We start from the raw sequence: 20,649 nt of genomic DNA, 5'->3' as shown, positions 1-20,649 counted from the left end.
ATTGGTTCCTCTAGCAAATTAATATATTATTTATTTTTTATTTTTGTTTTTTTAGACACCAAAAAATATTGATATATTTTTTAAAGCCATTTTCTTAAATCCTTCGTTGAATAGGAACTCTAGTTTAATTAAGCTCTCAAAATAGACACTATTATAAGCTCTCATGCACAAATATAATTATAATGTAAATTGGAATTATTATATATTTTTTTAAGATATAAATAGAATTTCGACACCATGTAAATAATAATTATGCTATCGTTGTTGACTTGTAACAATATATATATATATATATATATATATATATATATATATATATATATATATATATATAATCAACCCATTATTTAATTATAATAGTTGATCATTAGTTATACGACTATTTGTTTGTGGCAATTTTGTTTACTTATGCAATTTTATGTATAGTGGTTACTTAAATTTTATTTTTTTAATTAAGTGCTATTTTTTAAGCATTTGCTTTTAGACAATTATTTTAAGTTAAATTAAGTAAATAAAAAAGGTTGTTCTAAAGTAAAGGATTTATCTGTGCAATGAATGCATTCAACAATTCAATTCAAACATTCAATATAGTATTGTAGTTAATGCATTCAACACTTGACCTTAAAATGAAATAAAATAAAATAAAACACAAGTATTTTTTTTATTTCTTAATAAAAAATAACAACATATACCTTAAAAGTAGTGAAAATTACATACCAGATGGCTATCTACCTAAGAACCCAAACAGAGTTTCTAGATTTTATTAAATAGTATAATTTAATTAAGAATTTTAGATTATCATTGGTCAATCACAAACATAATTCTTCTTCTTCTACAAGTTTGATTCACCAATTTGACCATAATCTAAAATTCAGACAATTTGATCTGTTTGAAAAATTATTATTAAGCAGCATTAGCCTCATAGTTTCTCTCTTAGTTTCTTACTTTCTAAGTGTCATACTATATATGGTATCATTTCTGTTTTCGTTGAACATGTTAATAGATAATCAAGATCAAAGGTTCAGGAGGATGGAAGTTAGGACAGTTGATATTCCTGATGAATGCTGGGATTTAGTCTTTAGATTCCTCGACGATGGCCGCGATTTGGAATCTATTTCGATGGTCTGCAAGCTGTTCCTTTCAATTTCAAGCCAAATTCAACATTCCCTTAAAATATTTGATCAAACAGTTGAACTCATTCCTAACCTGTTCATGAGATTTCCAAAGCTCAGAGTGTTAGACCTCAGTTACTTCAATGGCAATCTTGAAGGCCTGCTTCATCAGATTTCGCAATCTGGGTTGGACCTTGATTCCCTTAATCTTTCCCATCAGAGGAAGCTTCCAATTGAAGGCTTGAGCGAACTCAGTTTGGCGATGAAGAATCTGAGGGTGATGATCTGCTCAAACATTGGCTCTCTGGATGATAGTGATTTAGAGGTTATGGCCTCTTGTTTTCCATTGCTTCAAGAGGTTGACATTAGTTTTCCATTGGATTCTCGAGTATCGGATTTTGGGATATCGAAGCTGTCTTTAATGCTTGAGAATCTGCAAAAGATTAACCTCTCTGGTAATCACTTGCTCACTGATCAATCACTACTCGCTCTGTGCCGAAACTGTGTGTCATTGGAAGAGGTTTTGTTCCTGTCCTGTTTTAGAATAACCCAATTAGGTATTGTTTCTGCTATCCGCTTTCGAGGGAATTTGGCTTCCATAGCTTTCAACATTGAAAAGAGAAGAATTCATGGACCTGGTTTGGCACCTGTGCCAATTAGCCAGGATTTGATTGGTGCACTCAAGTGTCTGGAAAGGCTAATTGCCATTGATTTGTCAAATTCTTTCATCTCGGACGAGTTGCTTTCTTCAGTCGCAGAAGGTTGTCACATTCTGAAGAAACTTATCCTCCAAGGCTGCTGCAATTTCACATTTGCTGGAATCTCCTGTGTGCTATCAAAGTGTCAATATGTTGAGTTTTTGGATCTTGGAAAAGTTGACTTCCTAACGGATCAATGCATTGCCAAGCTATCCATGTTTCTTCTCAATGTGACCTCTATAAACCTCAGTGGTTGTTGCCAGCTTACAAATTCAGCATTTTTCACACTCACAAGAAACTGTACTCTGCTAGCAGAGATCAGAATGGAGAGAACATATCTTGGGGTAAAAGCCGATGAAGAAGACAAAGATCCTTCACTTGATCTTGTTCCAAACTCTCAGGTGAAAAGTCTTTATTTGGGTCACAACATTCTACTTGATGACGAAACTCTGTTCAAAATTGCTTCCATTTGCCCCAATTTGGAGCTTCTTGACTTAAACTCTTGCAGCAGCATATCCGAAGAATGTATCGCTGAGGTTCTTAAGAAATGTCGCGAGATAAGGCACTTGAGCTTAGCCTACACAGAAGTGAAGCTGTTAACTATAGACTCTCAAGTATCACAAATGAAGGCGTTGAACTTGTCAGGGTCAAGAATTGGTGATGAAACACTCTCAGTAGTCTCAAAATGGTTCTGTGGACTAGTAGCTCTGGAGATTCAGAATTGCAGTGATGTAACCACAAAAGGGGTGAGGGAAGTAGTGGAAAGCTGCATGGGATTGAGAGAGTTGAATCTGAAGAACTGTGATTTGGTGAGTGATGAGTACATTGCCACCTTGGAGTTTTCAAAGCCATCATTGAGGAAAATAATCAAACACCTTGCGGGCATTGCTGTTGATTATTACCGATGAGAAGCTTATTATTGGATCCTGCTTTGTTACTTGTTAGTTAGCAGAATAGTAATAATGCTTGGAGCATATACTTTTTTTTTAGATAACACCAAAACTTTTGTATTTTGTGTCCATACTTATTTTCTCACCCTTGGATTATATTTATTTAACTGAATTTAGAAACAAAAAACTTGGTTGTCATATTTATAGCATAAATCGATTTATGGGTTGCGTAAACATTATAAAATAGCATGGTCATAAAAATAAAAAAGTTTCAATAATACTACATGAATAATTCATTTTAGTGATCAAGTTTAATTAAATTCATTAATAACTTATTAATACAATAAAAATAAAAAAAACATAAAAAATTAATTAAACTTAATTATAAAAATAATTTATTTAGATAATATTTCTCTTGAGATATAATTTACACAACAATTTCTGCAATAAACATTATGGCTAATACTTTTTTTTATTTATATTTAAATTAATATCAGCTAAATGTCTAAATTATTTACAATGAAACACACCTTGATAGTTTATACTTCAAAAATGTTATTTGTACACTAAAATCAGGCTCTAAAATTAGTCACTAATATATTTGTATATATAAACTAAATTAAGTTGGTCTAATAGTTAACTCACTAATCCACTTAAACAAATGTCAGGGGTTCGAAATCTTGCTTTGTGCATGCAAAAACCTATCGGCCAGCGACAAACTCTTAAATAGAGTTCAGATCTGCGACGGATTAGTCCTTGACCCTACTGAGAGAAACAAAAAATATATATATTTATGTATAAATACATTTATGATTTGATTTATTTTCAATGTGTATTTATATTCCAACTGTATTTTATATTATTGACTAATTTTAGTGACTGATTTTGGTGTACACGATATAGGGGTGACAAACAGGCCAAAATTCGCTGAGTCGACTCGCAAAGCTTGCCAAAAAAAAGTTGGCCGCCTGAAAATTTGAAACCATCATAATTAAAAAATTCGCTTAACTTGCACCACCTAATCTGCATGCTTTGGCGGGGCGAGCTTTTCCGGCTAGTCTTTTTTTTTTTTTTTTTTGTAATTGAAGATGATAATTAAAAATGTTTTAAGTTATAATTTGGATGATGTTTTATGTTTGATTGATTAGAGATTTAAAAATATTTAATTATATGTGTTAGAAATAAGATACTAAATTGGAAAAAGAATGGTATATTATTGAGTGTATTTAAGTTGTCTAGAATGATACATATGGAAGGGTATTTATAGGTGGTAGGAGAATCGAAATAATAAAGATGTAATATCCTATAATAAATATTCAGATACGCTAAATAATGCTAATTGATCATAATTGATTCTAATTATATTCTAACAATATGTTTTAGACAATATTTATTTTATTTTTTATAATATTAGTTTTATTATTTTGTTTCAAAAAATTTAATTGATAATTATGTTTATTATATATCTAGAATTATAAAGATTTTAATGTTTATAAATTTAAAAATTATAAATTTATTAAAATAAGTATAAAATTAAATATTATTTAATATTTAATAATTTATTAATAAAAAGAAATTAATAAAAAAAATAGAAGAAAATACCCACTAATACACTGTTAAACAGAACGGAAGAGAAATTAAGGAGAAGTATAGGAAGACAATGAAAATATTAAATAATGTGAATAATGGATATACCGAATGTTCAATTTAATAAGTATGTAAATGATTACGTTGATTATTTTTAATTTGATGGTTATTCCTTTTAATTCGATTTACTCATATATAATTAACAATAATTGGATGTTCAATTTATTAAATGTGCATATAGTTATTTTAATGTTAGAGTTTATTTAATAATTTGATAATGAAATTCTTTATTATATTATAAATCTATTTTAAAATCTATTATTCACATTATTTATAAAAATTATTGTGTATTTAACAAGAACGAATTCAGAATGAATTTGAATCCTTTTTACTTTAGAGGATAAAGTGAAATCTTTCATCATTGAATATTTTCTTTTGATCCCAACTATAAAATAAATAATAATAAATTATTTTTTATTCTCTAAAATAAAATTCAAAATTTAGAGAATCTAAATCCTTTTAAAATTATCTTACTAAATATAACGAAAGGCTCCAGCCCCCAAAAGGCGAAGTAGCAAACTACTCAGTTTGCCACTCCTAGTCACGATAGCATGGTTGTTTATACTTTATATACCCCCAAACTCCCAACATCTTTCTCCAAAACCCTTCCACACACAAATTGTAGACAATGGCTCCACCGCTGCTGCCGCCGCCACCACCATCATCATCAAAAAGAACTTGTAGACACCAAGAAACACATTTGCCAGATGAGTGTTGGGAATTAATTTTGAAACACATCAGCGACCATCTAGATCACGAATCACTCTCCCTCGTCTCACGCCAGCTCCGTTTCCTTACCAACCGCCTCCGCACCGACCTCTCCGTTCTCGACCCTGTCCCCCCTCTCCTTCCCGCCCTCTTCCGCCGTTTTCCCAACCTGACGACCATCAAAATCACGCGCTACTTCACGGGTGACATCAACGCGCTCCTCTCCCAAATCGCTTCGCTCGACCTACCCTCACTCCATTCCCTCGACTTGTCTCACCAACCCACCTTCCCCTCACATGGGTTGCGACAATTCTCCGAAAAGTTTCCAACTTTGAAATCACTCAACTGTTCCTTCATGCCTCAGGATTTGTGCTTAATTGTCGAGTGCTTCCCGAACCTCGAAGAAATCGATGTGAGTTTCCCTCCGTATAATTGTGATGAGATAACAGATTATTCCCATGTAAAGGCTTTTGCTTCAGGGCTTAAGAAGCTTAGAAAGGTGAATATTTCAGGTAACCGTGAATTTCCATTTTCACCTTGTGTCAGAATTGTCATTTTCTAGAAGAGCTTATTGTTCTTGAAACCCGCGGTCGTCCTCAGATTGCCAATGCGATCCGTCAGAGACCCCAATTGAGATCTTTGGCTTTTAGCGGTTTGTACCATAGGTTTTCGGAGTTTATTGATGCATTGGTGAATTTGAAGGGTTTGACTTGTCTTGATTTGTCTTATTGCCGTGTATCTGATGAGGTCTTGTGTGCTGTTGCGGAAGAAGGCCTTCCCTTGAGGGAACTCTCTCTGCCTTCTTGTAAGGAATATGGATACGATGGGATTTCTTGTTTACTAAGAAAGTGTAATAATTTACAGTATCTGGATCTTGAGAACACAGAGTTTCTGAATGATCAGTGTGTGATTGAGTTGTCTTTGCTTCTTGGTAATTTGAACTTTGTGAAACTTAATAGGAATAAAAAGCTTACTGATTTGAGCTTGTTAGCCATTATGCGAAACTGCCCTCGGATAACGGATATCAGGATGGAGACAACTGGTGTTGGGAAGCAGAAGTTGGAGGAGGAGGATTGTTTGATTGTGAATTCTCAAGTAAAGTTTCTCTATTTGGCTCAGAATTCTTGGTTGGACGATAAAAGTGTCACTATGCTTGCTTCCGTATGCCCCAACTTGGAGAAGATGGATTTGAGCTATTGCGGGATGGTTTCAAAGGGTGCTATGGAAGTTTTGTGGAGGTGTTGTAAGATTCAGCACTTGGACTTAGCTTATCTAGGATATAGGCTCTGTCAGTTTCAGTTTAAGGTTAACTTTGAAGTTCCTACATTGTTTGTGTTGAATTTGTCATCGTCGAGAATTAGCAATGAAGAACTCTCTCTTATTTCAAAAAGTTGTTACAACTTAAAAGAACTCAAATTGGAATATTGTGACAAAATCACTGTCAGTGGAGTAAAGCTGGTGGTGAAATATTGCAAGCAACTAAGAATGATAAGTTTGTATTCTTGTGAAAACGTATCTTCTGATGTCATTGCTTGGATGGTATTGACAAGGCCATCGTTGAAAAAAATAACATATGCTAGTGGTGCGGTTGTTGGCAAGAGAGATCTCTTACTGAGTCATGGATGCTTTGCTCACTGGGATTGGCTGGGATCTAAGTTAATTTAACTGAATCTTGGTCGGGAAGTAAAATATGGATGTGAAACATGGAGGAATCTTCATTTCCTTTAAGAGGATCTCCGATGCTTGATTTTAGTTTAATTTTATTTTGGATTTTACAATATGTCACATAAGTATTTATGGGATCATATATTATAAAAATTGATTTGATACTCAATATGAAATTTGTTATTTTAATAGTTGGTTTAATTTCAGTTTATTAACAAATTATAATGTTTATTTAATGAGTTTAATGGATTATATGGTTGCATTGCATTGATTTTTCTTTAAAATGATATGGTATTACTGATACGAATATCATTTTAAAGATTATATTTGGGTAATGCTAGGTAGACAAAAAAAACAGTCAAAACTTGTCTTATTTAGCATTAATTAATTATCGCAACAATTAATGAATGCTAAATAAGGCAAGTTATGGCTGTTTTTGACTGATTTTCTTTGGTTACCAAACATTTTCGATTATATTTAATATAAATTTTAATTTCAAATCAATTCAATTAGTTGGAGTTGTTCTTAGTAACTTTGAAAGATAGTGAATGTATCACAATTTGCATTAATTATAGTTTCCTAAAATGCTAATCTTGCATGTTATTGAGGAGCTTAATTATAGTTTCCTAAAATGCTAATCTTGTATGTTATTGAGGAAGAAGCTCCGCACTTTCTTAGGGGGTGATGAAGAGTTTTGGGCTCTTACCTTTGGTTTTTCATCATTCAAGAACTTTTTTTTGGTGTCCAATAAAGGAAAGAACAAAGAACAACTAAGTTGGAGATATCATCTCCTTCCTAATGATATGATCAACAACACTACAAGGAAGTAAAAACTCAGAGTAAGGACAATAATGGCTAGTCGCTGTTTTAGCTAAATGATCTGAGTTCGGGGAATGGATCTTCTCCATTTTTTTTTACTGGAGAGAATAAAGTGTGATCTTTTTCACCTTTAATTCTATAAATGGGACTAGAAATTAATAAGAGAGAGAACAATGAATAGTGAGATCAAACACTGGATACTATCCAGTTTTTTTTCCACTGGAGAGGATCCACTCCCCGGAGTTCGCTATTCGTTGAATCAATTGAACATAAACCACCCAATTACGTTGCAGCACCTCAGAAATCTTCAAAAGGTCTGTGTCTTCTCTCTGCATCAGGGATGAATATTTTTTAATCAAGAAATAAGCATCTAAACAAAAAGACCCCTCCAAATTGCGAATAGTTACACCAAATAATAGTTTCTATCGGAATGTTTGCTGAACAGTCCAATTAACTATTTACCCGTACTGTCTTGTATAGCAGACCCAAAACCAACAAGTTGGTCTGTTCAAAAAGACTAGCATCACAGTTTAATTTAACAACATTGATTGAAAGAGGACACCAAAAATCACACAAAGAGAGATGATATGTCACCTTATTAGAACGCTCAATAGCAGCATACTCAGCTGCAATAGTGCCTAATAAGTTTGAGAACTTTCTCCTTACTCCAAATGTCATTTGGATTAAAAATATCATTGTTTCTGTCCCTCCAAAACCACCAAAAGTCTGCTGCAAAAATTTCTTCACTAGTCCGAAGTTTTATACGAAGCCAGCTTTAAAAATCTAAGGAGACATCCCAAGTTTGTATTCCCACCTTCAAGCTCTCCCAAATCGGCTTCACTTTATTACAAAGTCTAAGGCAGTGTTTTGCAGTTTCTGCCTTCAAGCTCTCCCAAATCGGCTTCACTTTATTACAAAGTCTAAGACAGTGTTTTGCAGTTTCTGTCTCTGGTGCTTCATTATGGGGCAAAGATCTGTTGCTGTTAAGCGTCTATGGTAACGGAAGCTGGCAGTGGAAATGGCCTCATGCAGGATGAGCCACATCACCCCCTTGATCTTTTTAGGTATTCTCAAACGCCAGAAACACAACCAATTCTCATTTGTATCCCATGCAACCTTTCTTTCAAGGAGCCATTCATAACCATTCCTTGTTGAGAAAGCCTTTGAGACATTAGATTGTAAGTTGTAATATTTAGCTTTAGGGCCTCAAATAACACAGCATAAAGAGTTTGAGCCTTGCCAACAAGTATTTTAAAGGATTAGATAAAATAATAAAAAACTATATAGTTAAAATCTTTTAGTGTATTTATAATGTATTTATTAAAAGAAATCTAATCATTTTCATTAGTAGCGATATTACCAAACTCTCCAAGAACACTTGTTTAGAAAGAAAACCTTAAAACATTAGTTCCCTTCATTTATTGGTCTTGTTCTTTTGTTTTGTTTCTCTTTTCTATTTATAAGCTAAGGAAGATATCTTTTTCCTTCTATCTTCTTCTATTTTTCTTCCAATGATGTTAATTCTTTTATACAAAAATTATATGTCTAAAATTCATGACACAAGAACCTACAAATTCTTATCTATTCAAGTATTGTGAAACAACATAATATAACTCAGATCAATAGCATCTATGTTATCCTAATAAAATTACTACACTTCTTTCGTTCTAAAGTATGTTATTTTGACCTGTCAAAAAAAAAAAGTGCATTATTTTAAAGATTCAAGGTATTAACCATAAATTATATTTAAATACACTCAAAAAATTTACAGTGATAAATATTTTCAAGTGTGGCTACTAATTCCAAAAACGGAATAAAATAACTAATTTGGCATGCATATATATGAAGTGTTCTGCAAAATTATACTCATATATATGAAACAATGCTAAATTATACTCATAAACATAATTCAAACCAGTTACTATTAATGAGACATCTGCATAATTTTTACTCACCTTGCTCTACAATGAAGTGTTATACACCAAGCATTATTCAATGAACCGGAACAAGCCAAGAATCTGAATCTTCCCATTCTTCTCCAAAGACAACCTAGAAGCTTTCTTGTTCAGCAAGAGAATACCTCCATGCATAGAGAAGAATCTGACCTCCTTCTAAAGACCATGGAAGCACTTCACCGAAATTATACACTTTTGGTCGATTTGTTTTTAGGATTAATTATTTTTTCATCTAGTCAAAGTTTCTTGCCTTGCTTAATTGGTATGTTTAATGGGGATTGAATCTCAAACTCTTTTCACATATCTAGTACTATGTAATCAAAAGCAAATCTGTTATGTTAACAAGCTAAGCAAATAAACTTTAAAATCGAGGGTCAGTTATCTCACTTAATCACTTAACTTAAAAGGTAAGTTACTACTAAACTGAAATCACTTTCTTGTTCTTCATTAACCAAATGGATTATTATCTACTTCAGCAGAAAAACGCAATGATATTTTTGGGTTAATGGTAAAATGCTCCTTAAAAATTAGGTGTGCACTCTAAATTAGTTTTTGAAAAATATAATCTTAAGTCAAATTGATTTTTTTTATCAATTAGACCATGATATGCGACACTTTATCAATATCATTTATCATATAACAAATTTGATTTACTGAAAAATCTACAAATACATTCACAAATTTTGTCATAATTTAACCTTAATTTACTGAGAAATAATTTGTTCACTTTCCAAAAGACAATTTTTTTTATTAATACTTTTAATTAAAAAATAAAAAAAAATGGTACAGAACTAAGGGCCTTCAGTACCATGCATCACGTTATAGGATAAATGATGCTCAATGATATGTTGATCCAACCCTTGCAAGTTTGGGGAATGGATCCTCTCAATTGTTGAAAAAAAATTGAGAGAGTAAAGTGTAATCTATAACCCTTCAATACATTTTCTCATGTTTTCTCGTGGTCCCACTTATAACAATTAATGGTGAGATCACGCTTTACTCCCTTAATTGTTAAAAAAAATTGAGAGGATCCATTTTCGCAAGTTTGTGGTCTCATCCATAGACATAACCGTTGGCTCCCCTGGCACCATCTTATCCCCTAATTCAAGTTGTAATGACATGAAGTGCCTATTGGTACAACGATGGCTCGCTGAGAACTTCTCATCACACCAATAGCATAACTCTTTTTTCTTTTTACTTTGGACTTCATCCGGAGTAAGTTTTTGAGTGGAATTTCTGGTAGTGTTTGGTAGGGGCTGTTGTGGTGGTGTAGAAAGAAGTGGAGGAAGGAATTGGCGGCATTAGATCACGGAGTACAATTAGCTAAAGCAACAAATTCAGAATAATACTCACTCACTGTTACATGTTGTTGAAGCTTGAAGAGCAATTCCTTGGGAGACTCGAACAATGAAGGTCCAAACTCGAGCTCAATCGTCCTCTTGAGTTGAGTTCAGGAACGAAACTGTGTCGCTCGCTGTGATAATTGATACCATGGAATGGCCGCTCCCGACATTTGAACCGCTGCTAAACCCACCTGTTCTTCATCGGGAGCCCGGAAGAAATCGAAATATTGATCCATGGAGAAAATCCAACCCAAGGCATCACTCCCATCAAATTTCAACAGATTGACGTTCACCCTTTGGAGTTGCAATCCCGCGCGAAATGGCGGATCCCCAGTTGAGCTCGCACGATATGAGAACTCACGAGAAGGAGAGTTGAAGCGGTGCGGATTATGAAACAGTTGCGTAATAGAGGACTGAAGCGTGTCAAATTTGAGATTCATAGCCTCAGAGGTTCTGGCCCTCTCAGCTCTATGTTCCTCCGCCGCCGATTTAATCATCTGGTAAAGTTTCTTAATCTCTGTCTCCATACCCTTCATTCTGGTAGCGTTTGGTGGAGAGACAGAGACGGAAAGACTGAGACTGAGACTGAGAGACAGAGACTAAGAGACAGAGATTGAAATAAATCTCAGTATTCTGTTTGGTGCAAAATGAGAGACAGGAATTGAAATAAGAATGAAACTCTAATTTAATTTGCGCAAAGGGTAAAATTGGAATTAAATAATTGAAATAAAAGTATTTTAAGTATAAAATATTATTAAAATTTCAGTCTCTATCTCTAAAAATTTTAGTCTCCTGTGTCCCTACTTTTTGGAGGTATTGAAATACTGAAATTTTAAAGATAGAGACAAAAATTTTAGTACCAGTCTCTAAACTAACAAATACCAATAAAAAGGTGTTGCAGTAGAAATTTTCACTAATAAGAAATATTGATTCAATTATGTATGAAGAGGTAATGTCAATTTCAATGGACAGTAATTTCAGGAAATACTAAATGATGTGATAACAATAAATGAAGTCATAAAAAAATTAAGGAATAAAAATTCAGCTGCATCTCAGCCATAGAGAAACATTCATTAAGAGACTTGAAAGAGGAGGAAGAGGTTTAACAATTAAGAAAGAAGTAGCAATGAAAAGAATAGAAGAATAAAAGATTTACCACACACGCCTCAAGGGCATATCATTGCAACCTCCTGTTAATAACCTTCTCTCTAGCACTACGCCTTGGTCCCGCTCATCCTGATCGATTATTGTGTATCCCGTATTTGTAACTAAGCCAATATTGTAATTTGTGGCACTCACTTCATGTATCTTCTTTTTTTCATTAATTACCATAACATATAGCTAACACTTTTTTTATATTTAAATTAAGAAAAAATCTAGAGACTAATTATAATATAAACTAACTAAATTAACTCCTTTTTATTTTTAGATTTTGAAATTCAAAAAGTTAGGATAGTAAAATCTTTTTTATAAAAAATTTATTTTTCAATTAATTGACTAGAGTTGATTTTATTCTTATTTAGTACCAAATAAAATAATATTAATTAAATGTCTAAACTCTTAAAAGAATATCTAATTCCAATATAAATCACCTCAACCGACACTTTTAATTTTTAATTTTAAAATTTTAAAAATACAAATTATAAAAAAATGTTTATAATAAATTTATTTTTTAATTAATTAACTCTAATGGGCTTTGGACCTAATTAGTTCTCTAGCCGAACTCATGCATAAATAATTTACAACGATACCCACTTTGACAGTTTATAAATTTACATCTTTTAAATTTTAAATTTTATTTTAAAAGATAAAATATGATCTAACAATATTTATTTTATATAAAAAAAATATTAAAAAAATTATTTAATAATAAAAAATTTCCCTTTATTCTCTAAAATAAAAATAAAAAATTTAGAGATGTAAATGGAATAGTTTATAATCCCAGACTTTTTCTCTAAAACCTTTCCACACAAAAATCGTAGACAATGGCTCCACAGCCGCCGCCACCATCATCATCATCATCATCAAGAATTTGTAGACACCAAGAGCCACATTTACCAGATGAGTGTTGGGAATTAATTTTCAAACACATCAGCGACCATCTAGATCACGAATCACTCTCCCTCGTCTCACGCCAGCTCCTTTTCCTTACCAACCGCCTCCGCACCGACCTCTCCGTTCTCGACCCTGTCCCCCCTCTCCTTCCCGCCCTCCTCCGCCGTTTTCGCAACCTGACGACCATCAAAATCACGCGCTACTTCACGGGTGACATCAACGCGCTCCTCTCCCAAATCGCTTTGTTCGACCTACCCTCACTCCGTTCCCTCGACCTGTCCCACCAACCCACCTTCCCCTCACATGGGTTGCGACAATTCTCCCAAAAGTTTCCAACTTTGAAGTCACTCAACTGTTCCTTCACGCCTCAGGATTTGGGCTTAATTGTCGAGTGCTTCCCGAACCTCGAAGAAATCGACGTGAGTTTCCCTCCGAATAATTCTGATGAGATAACAGATTATTCCCGTGTAATGGCCTTTGCTTCAGGGCTTAAGAAGCTTAGAAAGGTGAATGTTTCAGGTAACCGTAAATTTCGGAACTCTCACATTTTCACCTTGTGTCAGAATTGTCATTTTTTAGAAGAGCTTATTGTTCTTAAATCAACCAGCAAGCTTAGTGTGATAAGACAGATGGCTAACGCGATCCGTCAGAGACCCCAATTGAGGTCTTTGGCTTTTAGCGGTTCGCATGATAAGATTTCGGAGTTCATTGATGCATTGGTAAATTTGAAGGGTTTGACTTGTCTTGAGTTGTCTTGGTCGTGCATATCTGACGAGGTCTTGTGTGCTGTTGCGGAAGAAGGCCTTCCCTTGAGGAAACTCTCTCTGCAATACAGTATCGGATATGGATACCATGGGATTTCTCGCTTGTTGAGAAAGTGTAACCATTTACAATATTTAGATCTTGAGAGCACAGAATATCTGAATGATCAGCGGGTGGGTGAGTTGTCTTTGCTTCTTGGTAACTTAAACTTTGTGAAACTTAATAGGAATAGAGAGCTTACTGATTTGAGTTTGTTCGCCATAATGCGTAACTGCCCTTTGATAACTGAGATCAGGATGGAAAGTACCTGTCTTGGGAAGAAGAAGGTGGAGGAGAATTTTTTGGTTGTGAATTATTCTCATGTGAAGTTTCTCTATTTGGCTAATAATTTATGGCTTGGTGATAGAAGTCTCACTATACTTGCTTCCGTATGCCCAAACTTGGAGATAATGGATTTGAGCGATTGCGGGACCCATTCAAAGGGTGCTATTGAAGTTTTATCGAGGTGTTGTAAGATTCTTCGCTTGGACTTTGCTCATTTAGGATACAAGGAGTTTCCGTTTAAGGTTAACTTTGAAGTTCCTACATTGTTCGTGTTGAATTTGTCATGGTCGATAATTGGCAATGAAGAACCCTCTCTTATTTCAAAGAATTGTTACAACTTAAAAGAACTTAAATTGGAATATTGTAGCAAAATCACGGCGAGTGGGGTAAAGCAGGTGGTAAAAGATTGCAAGCAACTAAGAATGATAAGTTTGTATTCTTGTAAAAACATATCTACTGATGTCATTGCTTGGATGTTATTGGCAAGGTCATCGTTGAGAAAAATAACATTTGCTAGTGACACGGGCCGGAGGGATCTCTCTCTACGTCATGGATGCGTTGTTGGCTGGGATCTAAGCGGTGGTTGGTTGGGACTAAGCGGTCGTTGGTTGGGATTCCGTGGGATTACTAACGTAACTGATTCTCTCCTAATCCGATAGGTCAATAACTAAGGTGTGTTTGGATTTGCTATGGAGAAGAGAGAAGTTTGTTTGAACTTCGCTTCATCTTTATGTTTGGCAATATTTTTATTCTATAAATGGCAATATTTTTATTCTATAAATCATAGAAGTGATTTTTGTCTTCAACTCACATTTACCAAAAGCTAAAAATTCTAGCTTTTTCGTTCAGCTTTTCACGTTGGATTTAACTTCTATGTACTAATTATGTTCTTTATTATTTATATATTTATTGTTTTCTTTTTTCTAATATATCTTTTTAATATTTTTTATGCATATTATTTTTTTTATAAAATTTCTGTTTTTTTATATGAATTCTTTTACTGTTATTGTTATTTCTTCTTTGTATAGAATGTTTTTTTTATTTTGTATTATGATTCTATTAATCTTATTAGAGTATTAAAGAATACTGAGAATACTAAAAAAAATATTAAAATTTATTTAAATATTTAAAATAAAATTATAAGATAACATAAAATAATTATTTAAATTCATGTCCTTTTCTATAATTTTCTATCTAAAAGTGATTTTGAATAATGTAATCTAAACGATATTTAGTTTACTCTAATCCATTTTGAATAAAAATTACCAAACATAATTCACGTTAATACTAACTCACATTTGATCAAAATCACTTTTACAAAATCAATTTTATACAAACCGTCATTTGTAAACGGTAATCCAAACATATATTAATTTATTGCAGATTTAAATTCTATTTAAAAATTTGTCACTGCATTCATAAGGCGGGATTCGAATCTTCCAACACTTGCTTACTTGAACACTTGCTTACTTGTATGTTACTAAGGAAGAAGCTCTACACTTTCTTAAGGATAAAGAGTTTTGGGCCGTTACCTTTGGTTTTTCACTATTTAAGAGTTTGAGTCTTGCCAACAAGTATTTTAAAGGATTTGATAAATAATAAAAAAATTATATAGTTAAAATCTTTTAGTATATTTATAATGTATTTATTAAAAGAAATTTGATCATTTTTAGTAGTGGTAGTAATATTACCAATCCTCCAAGAACACTTGTTTAAAAAGAAAACTTAGAATATTAATTCCCTTCATTTATTACTTTATTAGTCTTGTTCTTTGTTTTGTTTCTCTTTTCTATTTATAAGCTAAAGAAGATATCTTTTTTTCTCTTTTCTATTTATGGCTTCGGAGAGTAGCAGGCGTGAAATCATTTGCGAGACTGATAGCCTAGAAGCTTTCTTGTTCAGCAAGAGAATACCTCCATGCATAGAGAAGAATCTGACCTCCTTCTAAAGATTATGGAAGCACTTCACCGAAATTATACACTTTTGGTTGATTTGTTTTAGGATTAATTAATTTTTCATTTAGTCAAAGTTTCTTGCCTTGCTTAATTGGTATGTTTAATGGAGATTGAATCTCAAACTCTTTTCACATATCTAGTACTATGTAATCAAAAGCAAATCTGTTATATTAACAAGCTAAGCAAATAAACTTTAAAATCGAGGGTTAGTTATCTCACTTAATCACTTAATTTAAAAGGTAAGTTACTACTAAACTGAAATTACTTTCTTGTTCTTCATTAACCAAATGGATTATTATCTACTTGAGCAGAAAAACGCAATGATATTTTTGGGTTAATAGTAAAATGCTCCTTAAAAATTAGGTATGTACTTTAAATTAGTTTTTGAAAAATATAATCTTAAGTCAAATTGATTTTTTTTAATCAATTACACCATAATATGCAACACTTTATCAATATCATTTATCATATAACAAATTTGATTTATTGAAAAATCTACAAATACATTCATAAATTTTGTCATAATTTAACCTTAATTTATTGAGAAATAATTTGTTCACTTTTCAAAAGACAAAATTTTTTTTATTAATACTTTTAATTAAAAAATAAAAAAATGGTACAGAATTAAGGGCCTTCAGTACCATGCATCACATTATAGGATAAATGATGCTCAATGATATATTGATTCAACCCCTGCAAGTTTGCGGTCTCATCCATAGACACAACTGTTGGCTCCTCTGGCACCATCTCATCCCTCAACTCAAGTTGTAATGACATAAAGTGTCTATTGGTACAATGATGGCTCGCTGAGAACTTCTCATCACACCAATAACATAACCCTTTTTTCTTTTTACTTTGGACTTCATCCAGAGTAAGTTTTCGAGTGGAATTTCTGGTAGTGTTTGGTAGAGACTGTTGTGGTGGTGTAGGAAAAAGTGGAGGAAGGAATTGGTGTGCATTAGGTCGCGGAGTAGCAACAACAGCTTGGTTAGCAAACTGGGGGCGATGGGCAGCCGACCCTGTAGCGTGACGGGATTCGAGAGTAAATTTATCCTCATACAATCTTGCCAAAGTCACAGCACGCATCAAACTCGGGAGACACTGAACTTTCACTTCCCTTCGAATAGCCTATCTTAATCCGCTTATAAAATAATCCCTAAGGGTATTAGGCGGTTTAATCTGAGTACAATTAGCTAAAGCAACAAATTCAAAATAATACTCACTCACTGTTTTATGTTGTTGAAGCTTGAAGAGCAATTTCTTGGGAGACTCGAACAATGAAGGTCCAAAGTCGAGCTCAATCTCCCTCTTGAGTTGAGTCCAGGAACGAAACTGTGTCACTCGCTGTGATAATTGATACCATGGAATGGCCGCTCCCGACATTTGAACCGCTGCTAAACCCACCTGTCCTTCATCGGGAACCCGCAAGAAATCGAAATATTGATCCATGGAGAAAATCCAACCCAAGGCATCACTCCCATCAAATTTCGGCAGATCGACGTTCACCTTCGAGGTTGTAATCCCGCGCGAAATGGCGGGTCCCTAGTTGAGTTCACACCATATGACGAGAAGGAGAGTTGGAGCGGTGCAGATTATGGAGCAGTTGCGTAATAGAGGACTGAAGCGTGTCAAATTTGAGATTTAGAGGCTCTGGCCCTCTCAGCTCTATGTTCCTCCGCCGCCGATTCAATCATTTGGTAAAGTTTTCTTAATCTCTGCCTCCATACCTTTCATTCTCGTGTTGTCCCTGACAGACATGATCAGTGAAAACACCAATGAAAGGGTGTTGCAGTAAAAAATTTCACTAACAAAAAATATTTATGGGTAAAGTATATTTTTTGTTCTTGAAGTTTGACAAAAGTTTCAAAAATATCCCTAAGTTTTATTTTGTTTCAATTTTGTCCTAAAAGTTTTCTATTTGCATCAAATATACCCCGAACGGCTAATTTTTCAAAAAATTTAAGACCAATTCAACAACGATTTCATAAGAACAACCCTCAACACAAGTAAATCAAGCATAGTTTTCATGCATTATTGTTAGATTGGTCTTAATTTTTTTGAAAATTTAGCCGTTAAGGGTATATTTGATGCAAATCGAAAACTTCTAGGACAAAATTGAAACAAAATAAAACTTAAGGGTATTTTTGAAATTTTTGCTAAACTTCAGGGACAAAAAATATACTTTACCCAATATTTATTCAATTATGTATGGAGAGGTAACGTCAATTTCAATGGACAGTAATTTCAGAAAGTACTAAATGATGTGATAATAACAAATGAAGTCATAAAAGAATTAAGAAATAAAAATTCGGCTGCATCTCAACTACAGGGAGTATCCATCAAGAGACCTGGAAAAGGAGGAAGAGATTTAACAATTACAAAAGAAGTAGCAATGAAAAGAATAGAAGAATAAAAGGTTTAGTGTCCCGTATTTGTAATTAACCCAGTATTGCAATTTGTGACGCTCCCTTCATGCATCTCCCTTTTTTTATTAATAACCATAACATATAGCTAACACTTTTTTTATATTTAAATTAAGAAAAAATCTAGAGACTAATTATAATATAAACTAACTAAATTAACTCCTTTTTAATTTTAGATTTTGAAATTCGAAAAATTAGGAAAGTAATTTTTTTAATAACGAATTTATTTTTTAATTAATTGACTAGAGTTGATTTCATTCCTATTTAGTATCGAATAAAATAATATTAGCTAAATGTCTAAACCATTAAAAAAATCTAATTCCAATATAAATCACCTCAACCGACACTCTTAATTTTTAATTTTAAAATTTATAAAATACAAATTATAAAAAAAATGTTTATAATAAATTTATTTTTTAATTAATTAACTCTAATGGGATTTGGACCTAATTATTTTTTTTTTTGGTTTACCCAAACGGTATCCCCCAACCTGACAGGTTAAGGACTAATCCGTCGCGGATCTAAGTTCCATTTAAGGGTCTGTTGTTGGCCAATGAGTTGCTGCTAGGGATGTGCATGGGCCGGGTGAAACCGGGTTTGATGTGACCCAGACTCGGCCCGAAATATATATCGGGCCTATTTGTTAGACTCGAACCCAGCCCTAGACCCGATGAAACTTGTACACTTTTGGGCCACGATTATACCGGGTAAAACCGGGTGAAAATCGGGCCGTTAACATTATATTACCTTGATACCTTCTTGTAAGTTAGCAGGTAAAAATATCCAAATTTACAAAACTCCAACCATTATTTGACATGGTAAAATTTACTTAGAAAAATATAACAAGAACCAAGTCTTCTCTAAAATTAAAGCATAACCATAATCAATACTAATATTGCCTAATAACACCAAATATTTAAATCAATACAAATAACACAATATTATGCATTAGTCTAAAGTCTTATGTATTTTAAACATAAAATATTAACTTATAGTCTTATATATAATGACTAATAACACAAAATATGAAGGTTTACAATACTTAAATTCCACATAATAATAGCCATCATCCATCACTAATAATACAAAATATTAATTGTGTATGATGACCGGGCCACCGAGCCGATTTCGAGTGACCCGAGCTATGGTCCGGACCCGACCCTAAATAATGATCGGGTCTATTTTTGAGACCCTTATCCAGCCCTAAACCCAATAAAATCACACCAAATTAGCTCCTAAAGTGTTCGAAACCGGGCCGAATTTTTGGGCCGGGCCAGACCATGCACACCCCTAGTTGCTGCATGTACAAGGCGGGATTCGACCTAATTAGTAGGGCTGGCAATTCATACCCTACCCGCGGGTACCCAACCCAGTCCAACCCGTTCGGGTAGGGCAGGGTCCGGTCTGGGTATGCCTGCGGGTAGGGTAGGGTACGGGTTTAGGGTGTACCCTACCCTACTCTACCCGCACATCATATATAACACATATTTTATAAAAATTAGGTATATAGTGAAGGAAGTGAGAGTTGAACCCACAACCTCCCTTATGTAATGACTTACAATAAGTGAATAACCACTAAAACTAGTTAGTTAATTTAGTAATTTAAACCATTAAATTTTTATTTTTTATGTTATTAATATGTATAAAATTCGAAATGATTGAATTTTATATTTACTTTGAAAAAATTTGATATTTCTGCGAGTAGGGTAGGGTAGGGTAGGATTTAGAATTTTAAGGTGCGGGTAGGGTTAGAGTTGAGAGATTCTCAACACGCAGATAGGATTAGGGTAGGGTCCAAAGTCCAAACCCTACCATACCCTACCCATTGCCAGTTTTCATGTTAATGGAAGAGAAAGGATTTCTACAGCTCCCACTAAGCTTGTTCACATTTAAACTAAACTACTTTATTGTATGAATTCAACCAATAGAGGAGTGGAATACTCAAAAAGTAGTGGCAGAAATCGAAACAATCGTAGGGGGGCGTAGTCGTTGTTCTTAGTTCTCTGTAAGTTGATTGCTTCCCGAAATTTAAGTGACTGATTGTGCTGAGTCGGATACCTCTTTCAAACGTCTTACTAAATGGACTTCGTTCCTTGAAAGCGCTCTCTGCTTGATAAATAATAAAAAAAAGAGACACTAATGATAGATGTAACACTAAGCCAATCTGAAAAGTTGAGTAGAATCAATCAACTGGCATACCTTGAATCCAGTTCTACTAATTAGTTCTCTAATCGAACTCATGCATAAATCATAAATCATTTACAACGATCCTCACTTTGATCATTTATAAATT

General features: G+C 33.5%; 2 protein-coding genes and 2 pseudogenes across 2 annotated transcripts; 3 read left to right on the top strand and 1 right to left on the bottom strand.

Moving 5' to 3' along the window:
* The first annotated feature begins 659 nt into the window (after nt 1-659).
* On the top strand, nt 660-2,842 carry LOC107618038 (F-box protein At5g51380-like). The gene has a single exon (XM_016319963.3). The coding sequence runs from the start codon at nt 967-969 to the stop codon at nt 2,716-2,718; it is 1,752 nt and encodes a 583-aa protein (XP_016175449.1). The 5' UTR covers nt 660-966; the 3' UTR covers nt 2,719-2,842.
* Nucleotides 2,843-4,867: 2,025 nt separating this feature from the next.
* On the top strand, nt 4,868-6,939 carry LOC107618040 (F-box/LRR-repeat protein 14-like; annotated as a pseudogene).
* A 5,846-nt stretch (nt 6,940-12,785) lies between these two features.
* On the top strand, nt 12,786-16,027 carry LOC107614695 (F-box/LRR-repeat protein 16-like). Its single transcript, XM_016316837.3, has 2 exons — nt 12,786-14,650; nt 15,830-16,027. Exon 1 carries the CDS (start codon nt 12,823-12,825, stop codon nt 14,635-14,637), a length of 1,815 nt encoding a protein of 604 aa, XP_016172323.2. The 5' UTR covers nt 12,786-12,822; the 3' UTR covers nt 14,638-14,650; nt 15,830-16,027.
* A 530-nt stretch (nt 16,028-16,557) lies between these two features.
* On the bottom strand, nt 16,558-20,182 carry LOC148543505 (uncharacterized; annotated as a pseudogene).
* Nucleotides 20,183-20,649: the final 467 nt, after the last annotated feature.

This window comes from Arachis ipaensis, chromosome B9 (genome assembly GCF_059453495.1).
Source record: "Arachis ipaensis isolate K30076 ecotype BB chromosome B9, ASM5945349v1, whole genome shotgun sequence".
NCBI lineage: Eukaryota > Viridiplantae > Streptophyta > Magnoliopsida > Fabales > Fabaceae > Arachis > Arachis ipaensis.
Note: the sequence above shows the minus strand (reverse complement) of the source record. Positions and strands in the feature narration are given on the sequence as shown.

Bases quoted from the DNA above. Each gene is read 5' to 3' on its own strand.
- LOC107614695 (XM_016316837.3), top strand. From the start codon at position 12,823: ATGGCTCCACAGCCGCCGCCACCATCATCATCATCATCATCAAGAATT.
- LOC107618038 (XM_016319963.3), top strand. From the start codon at position 967: ATGGTATCATTTCTGTTTTCGTTGAACATGTTAATAGATAATCAAGAT.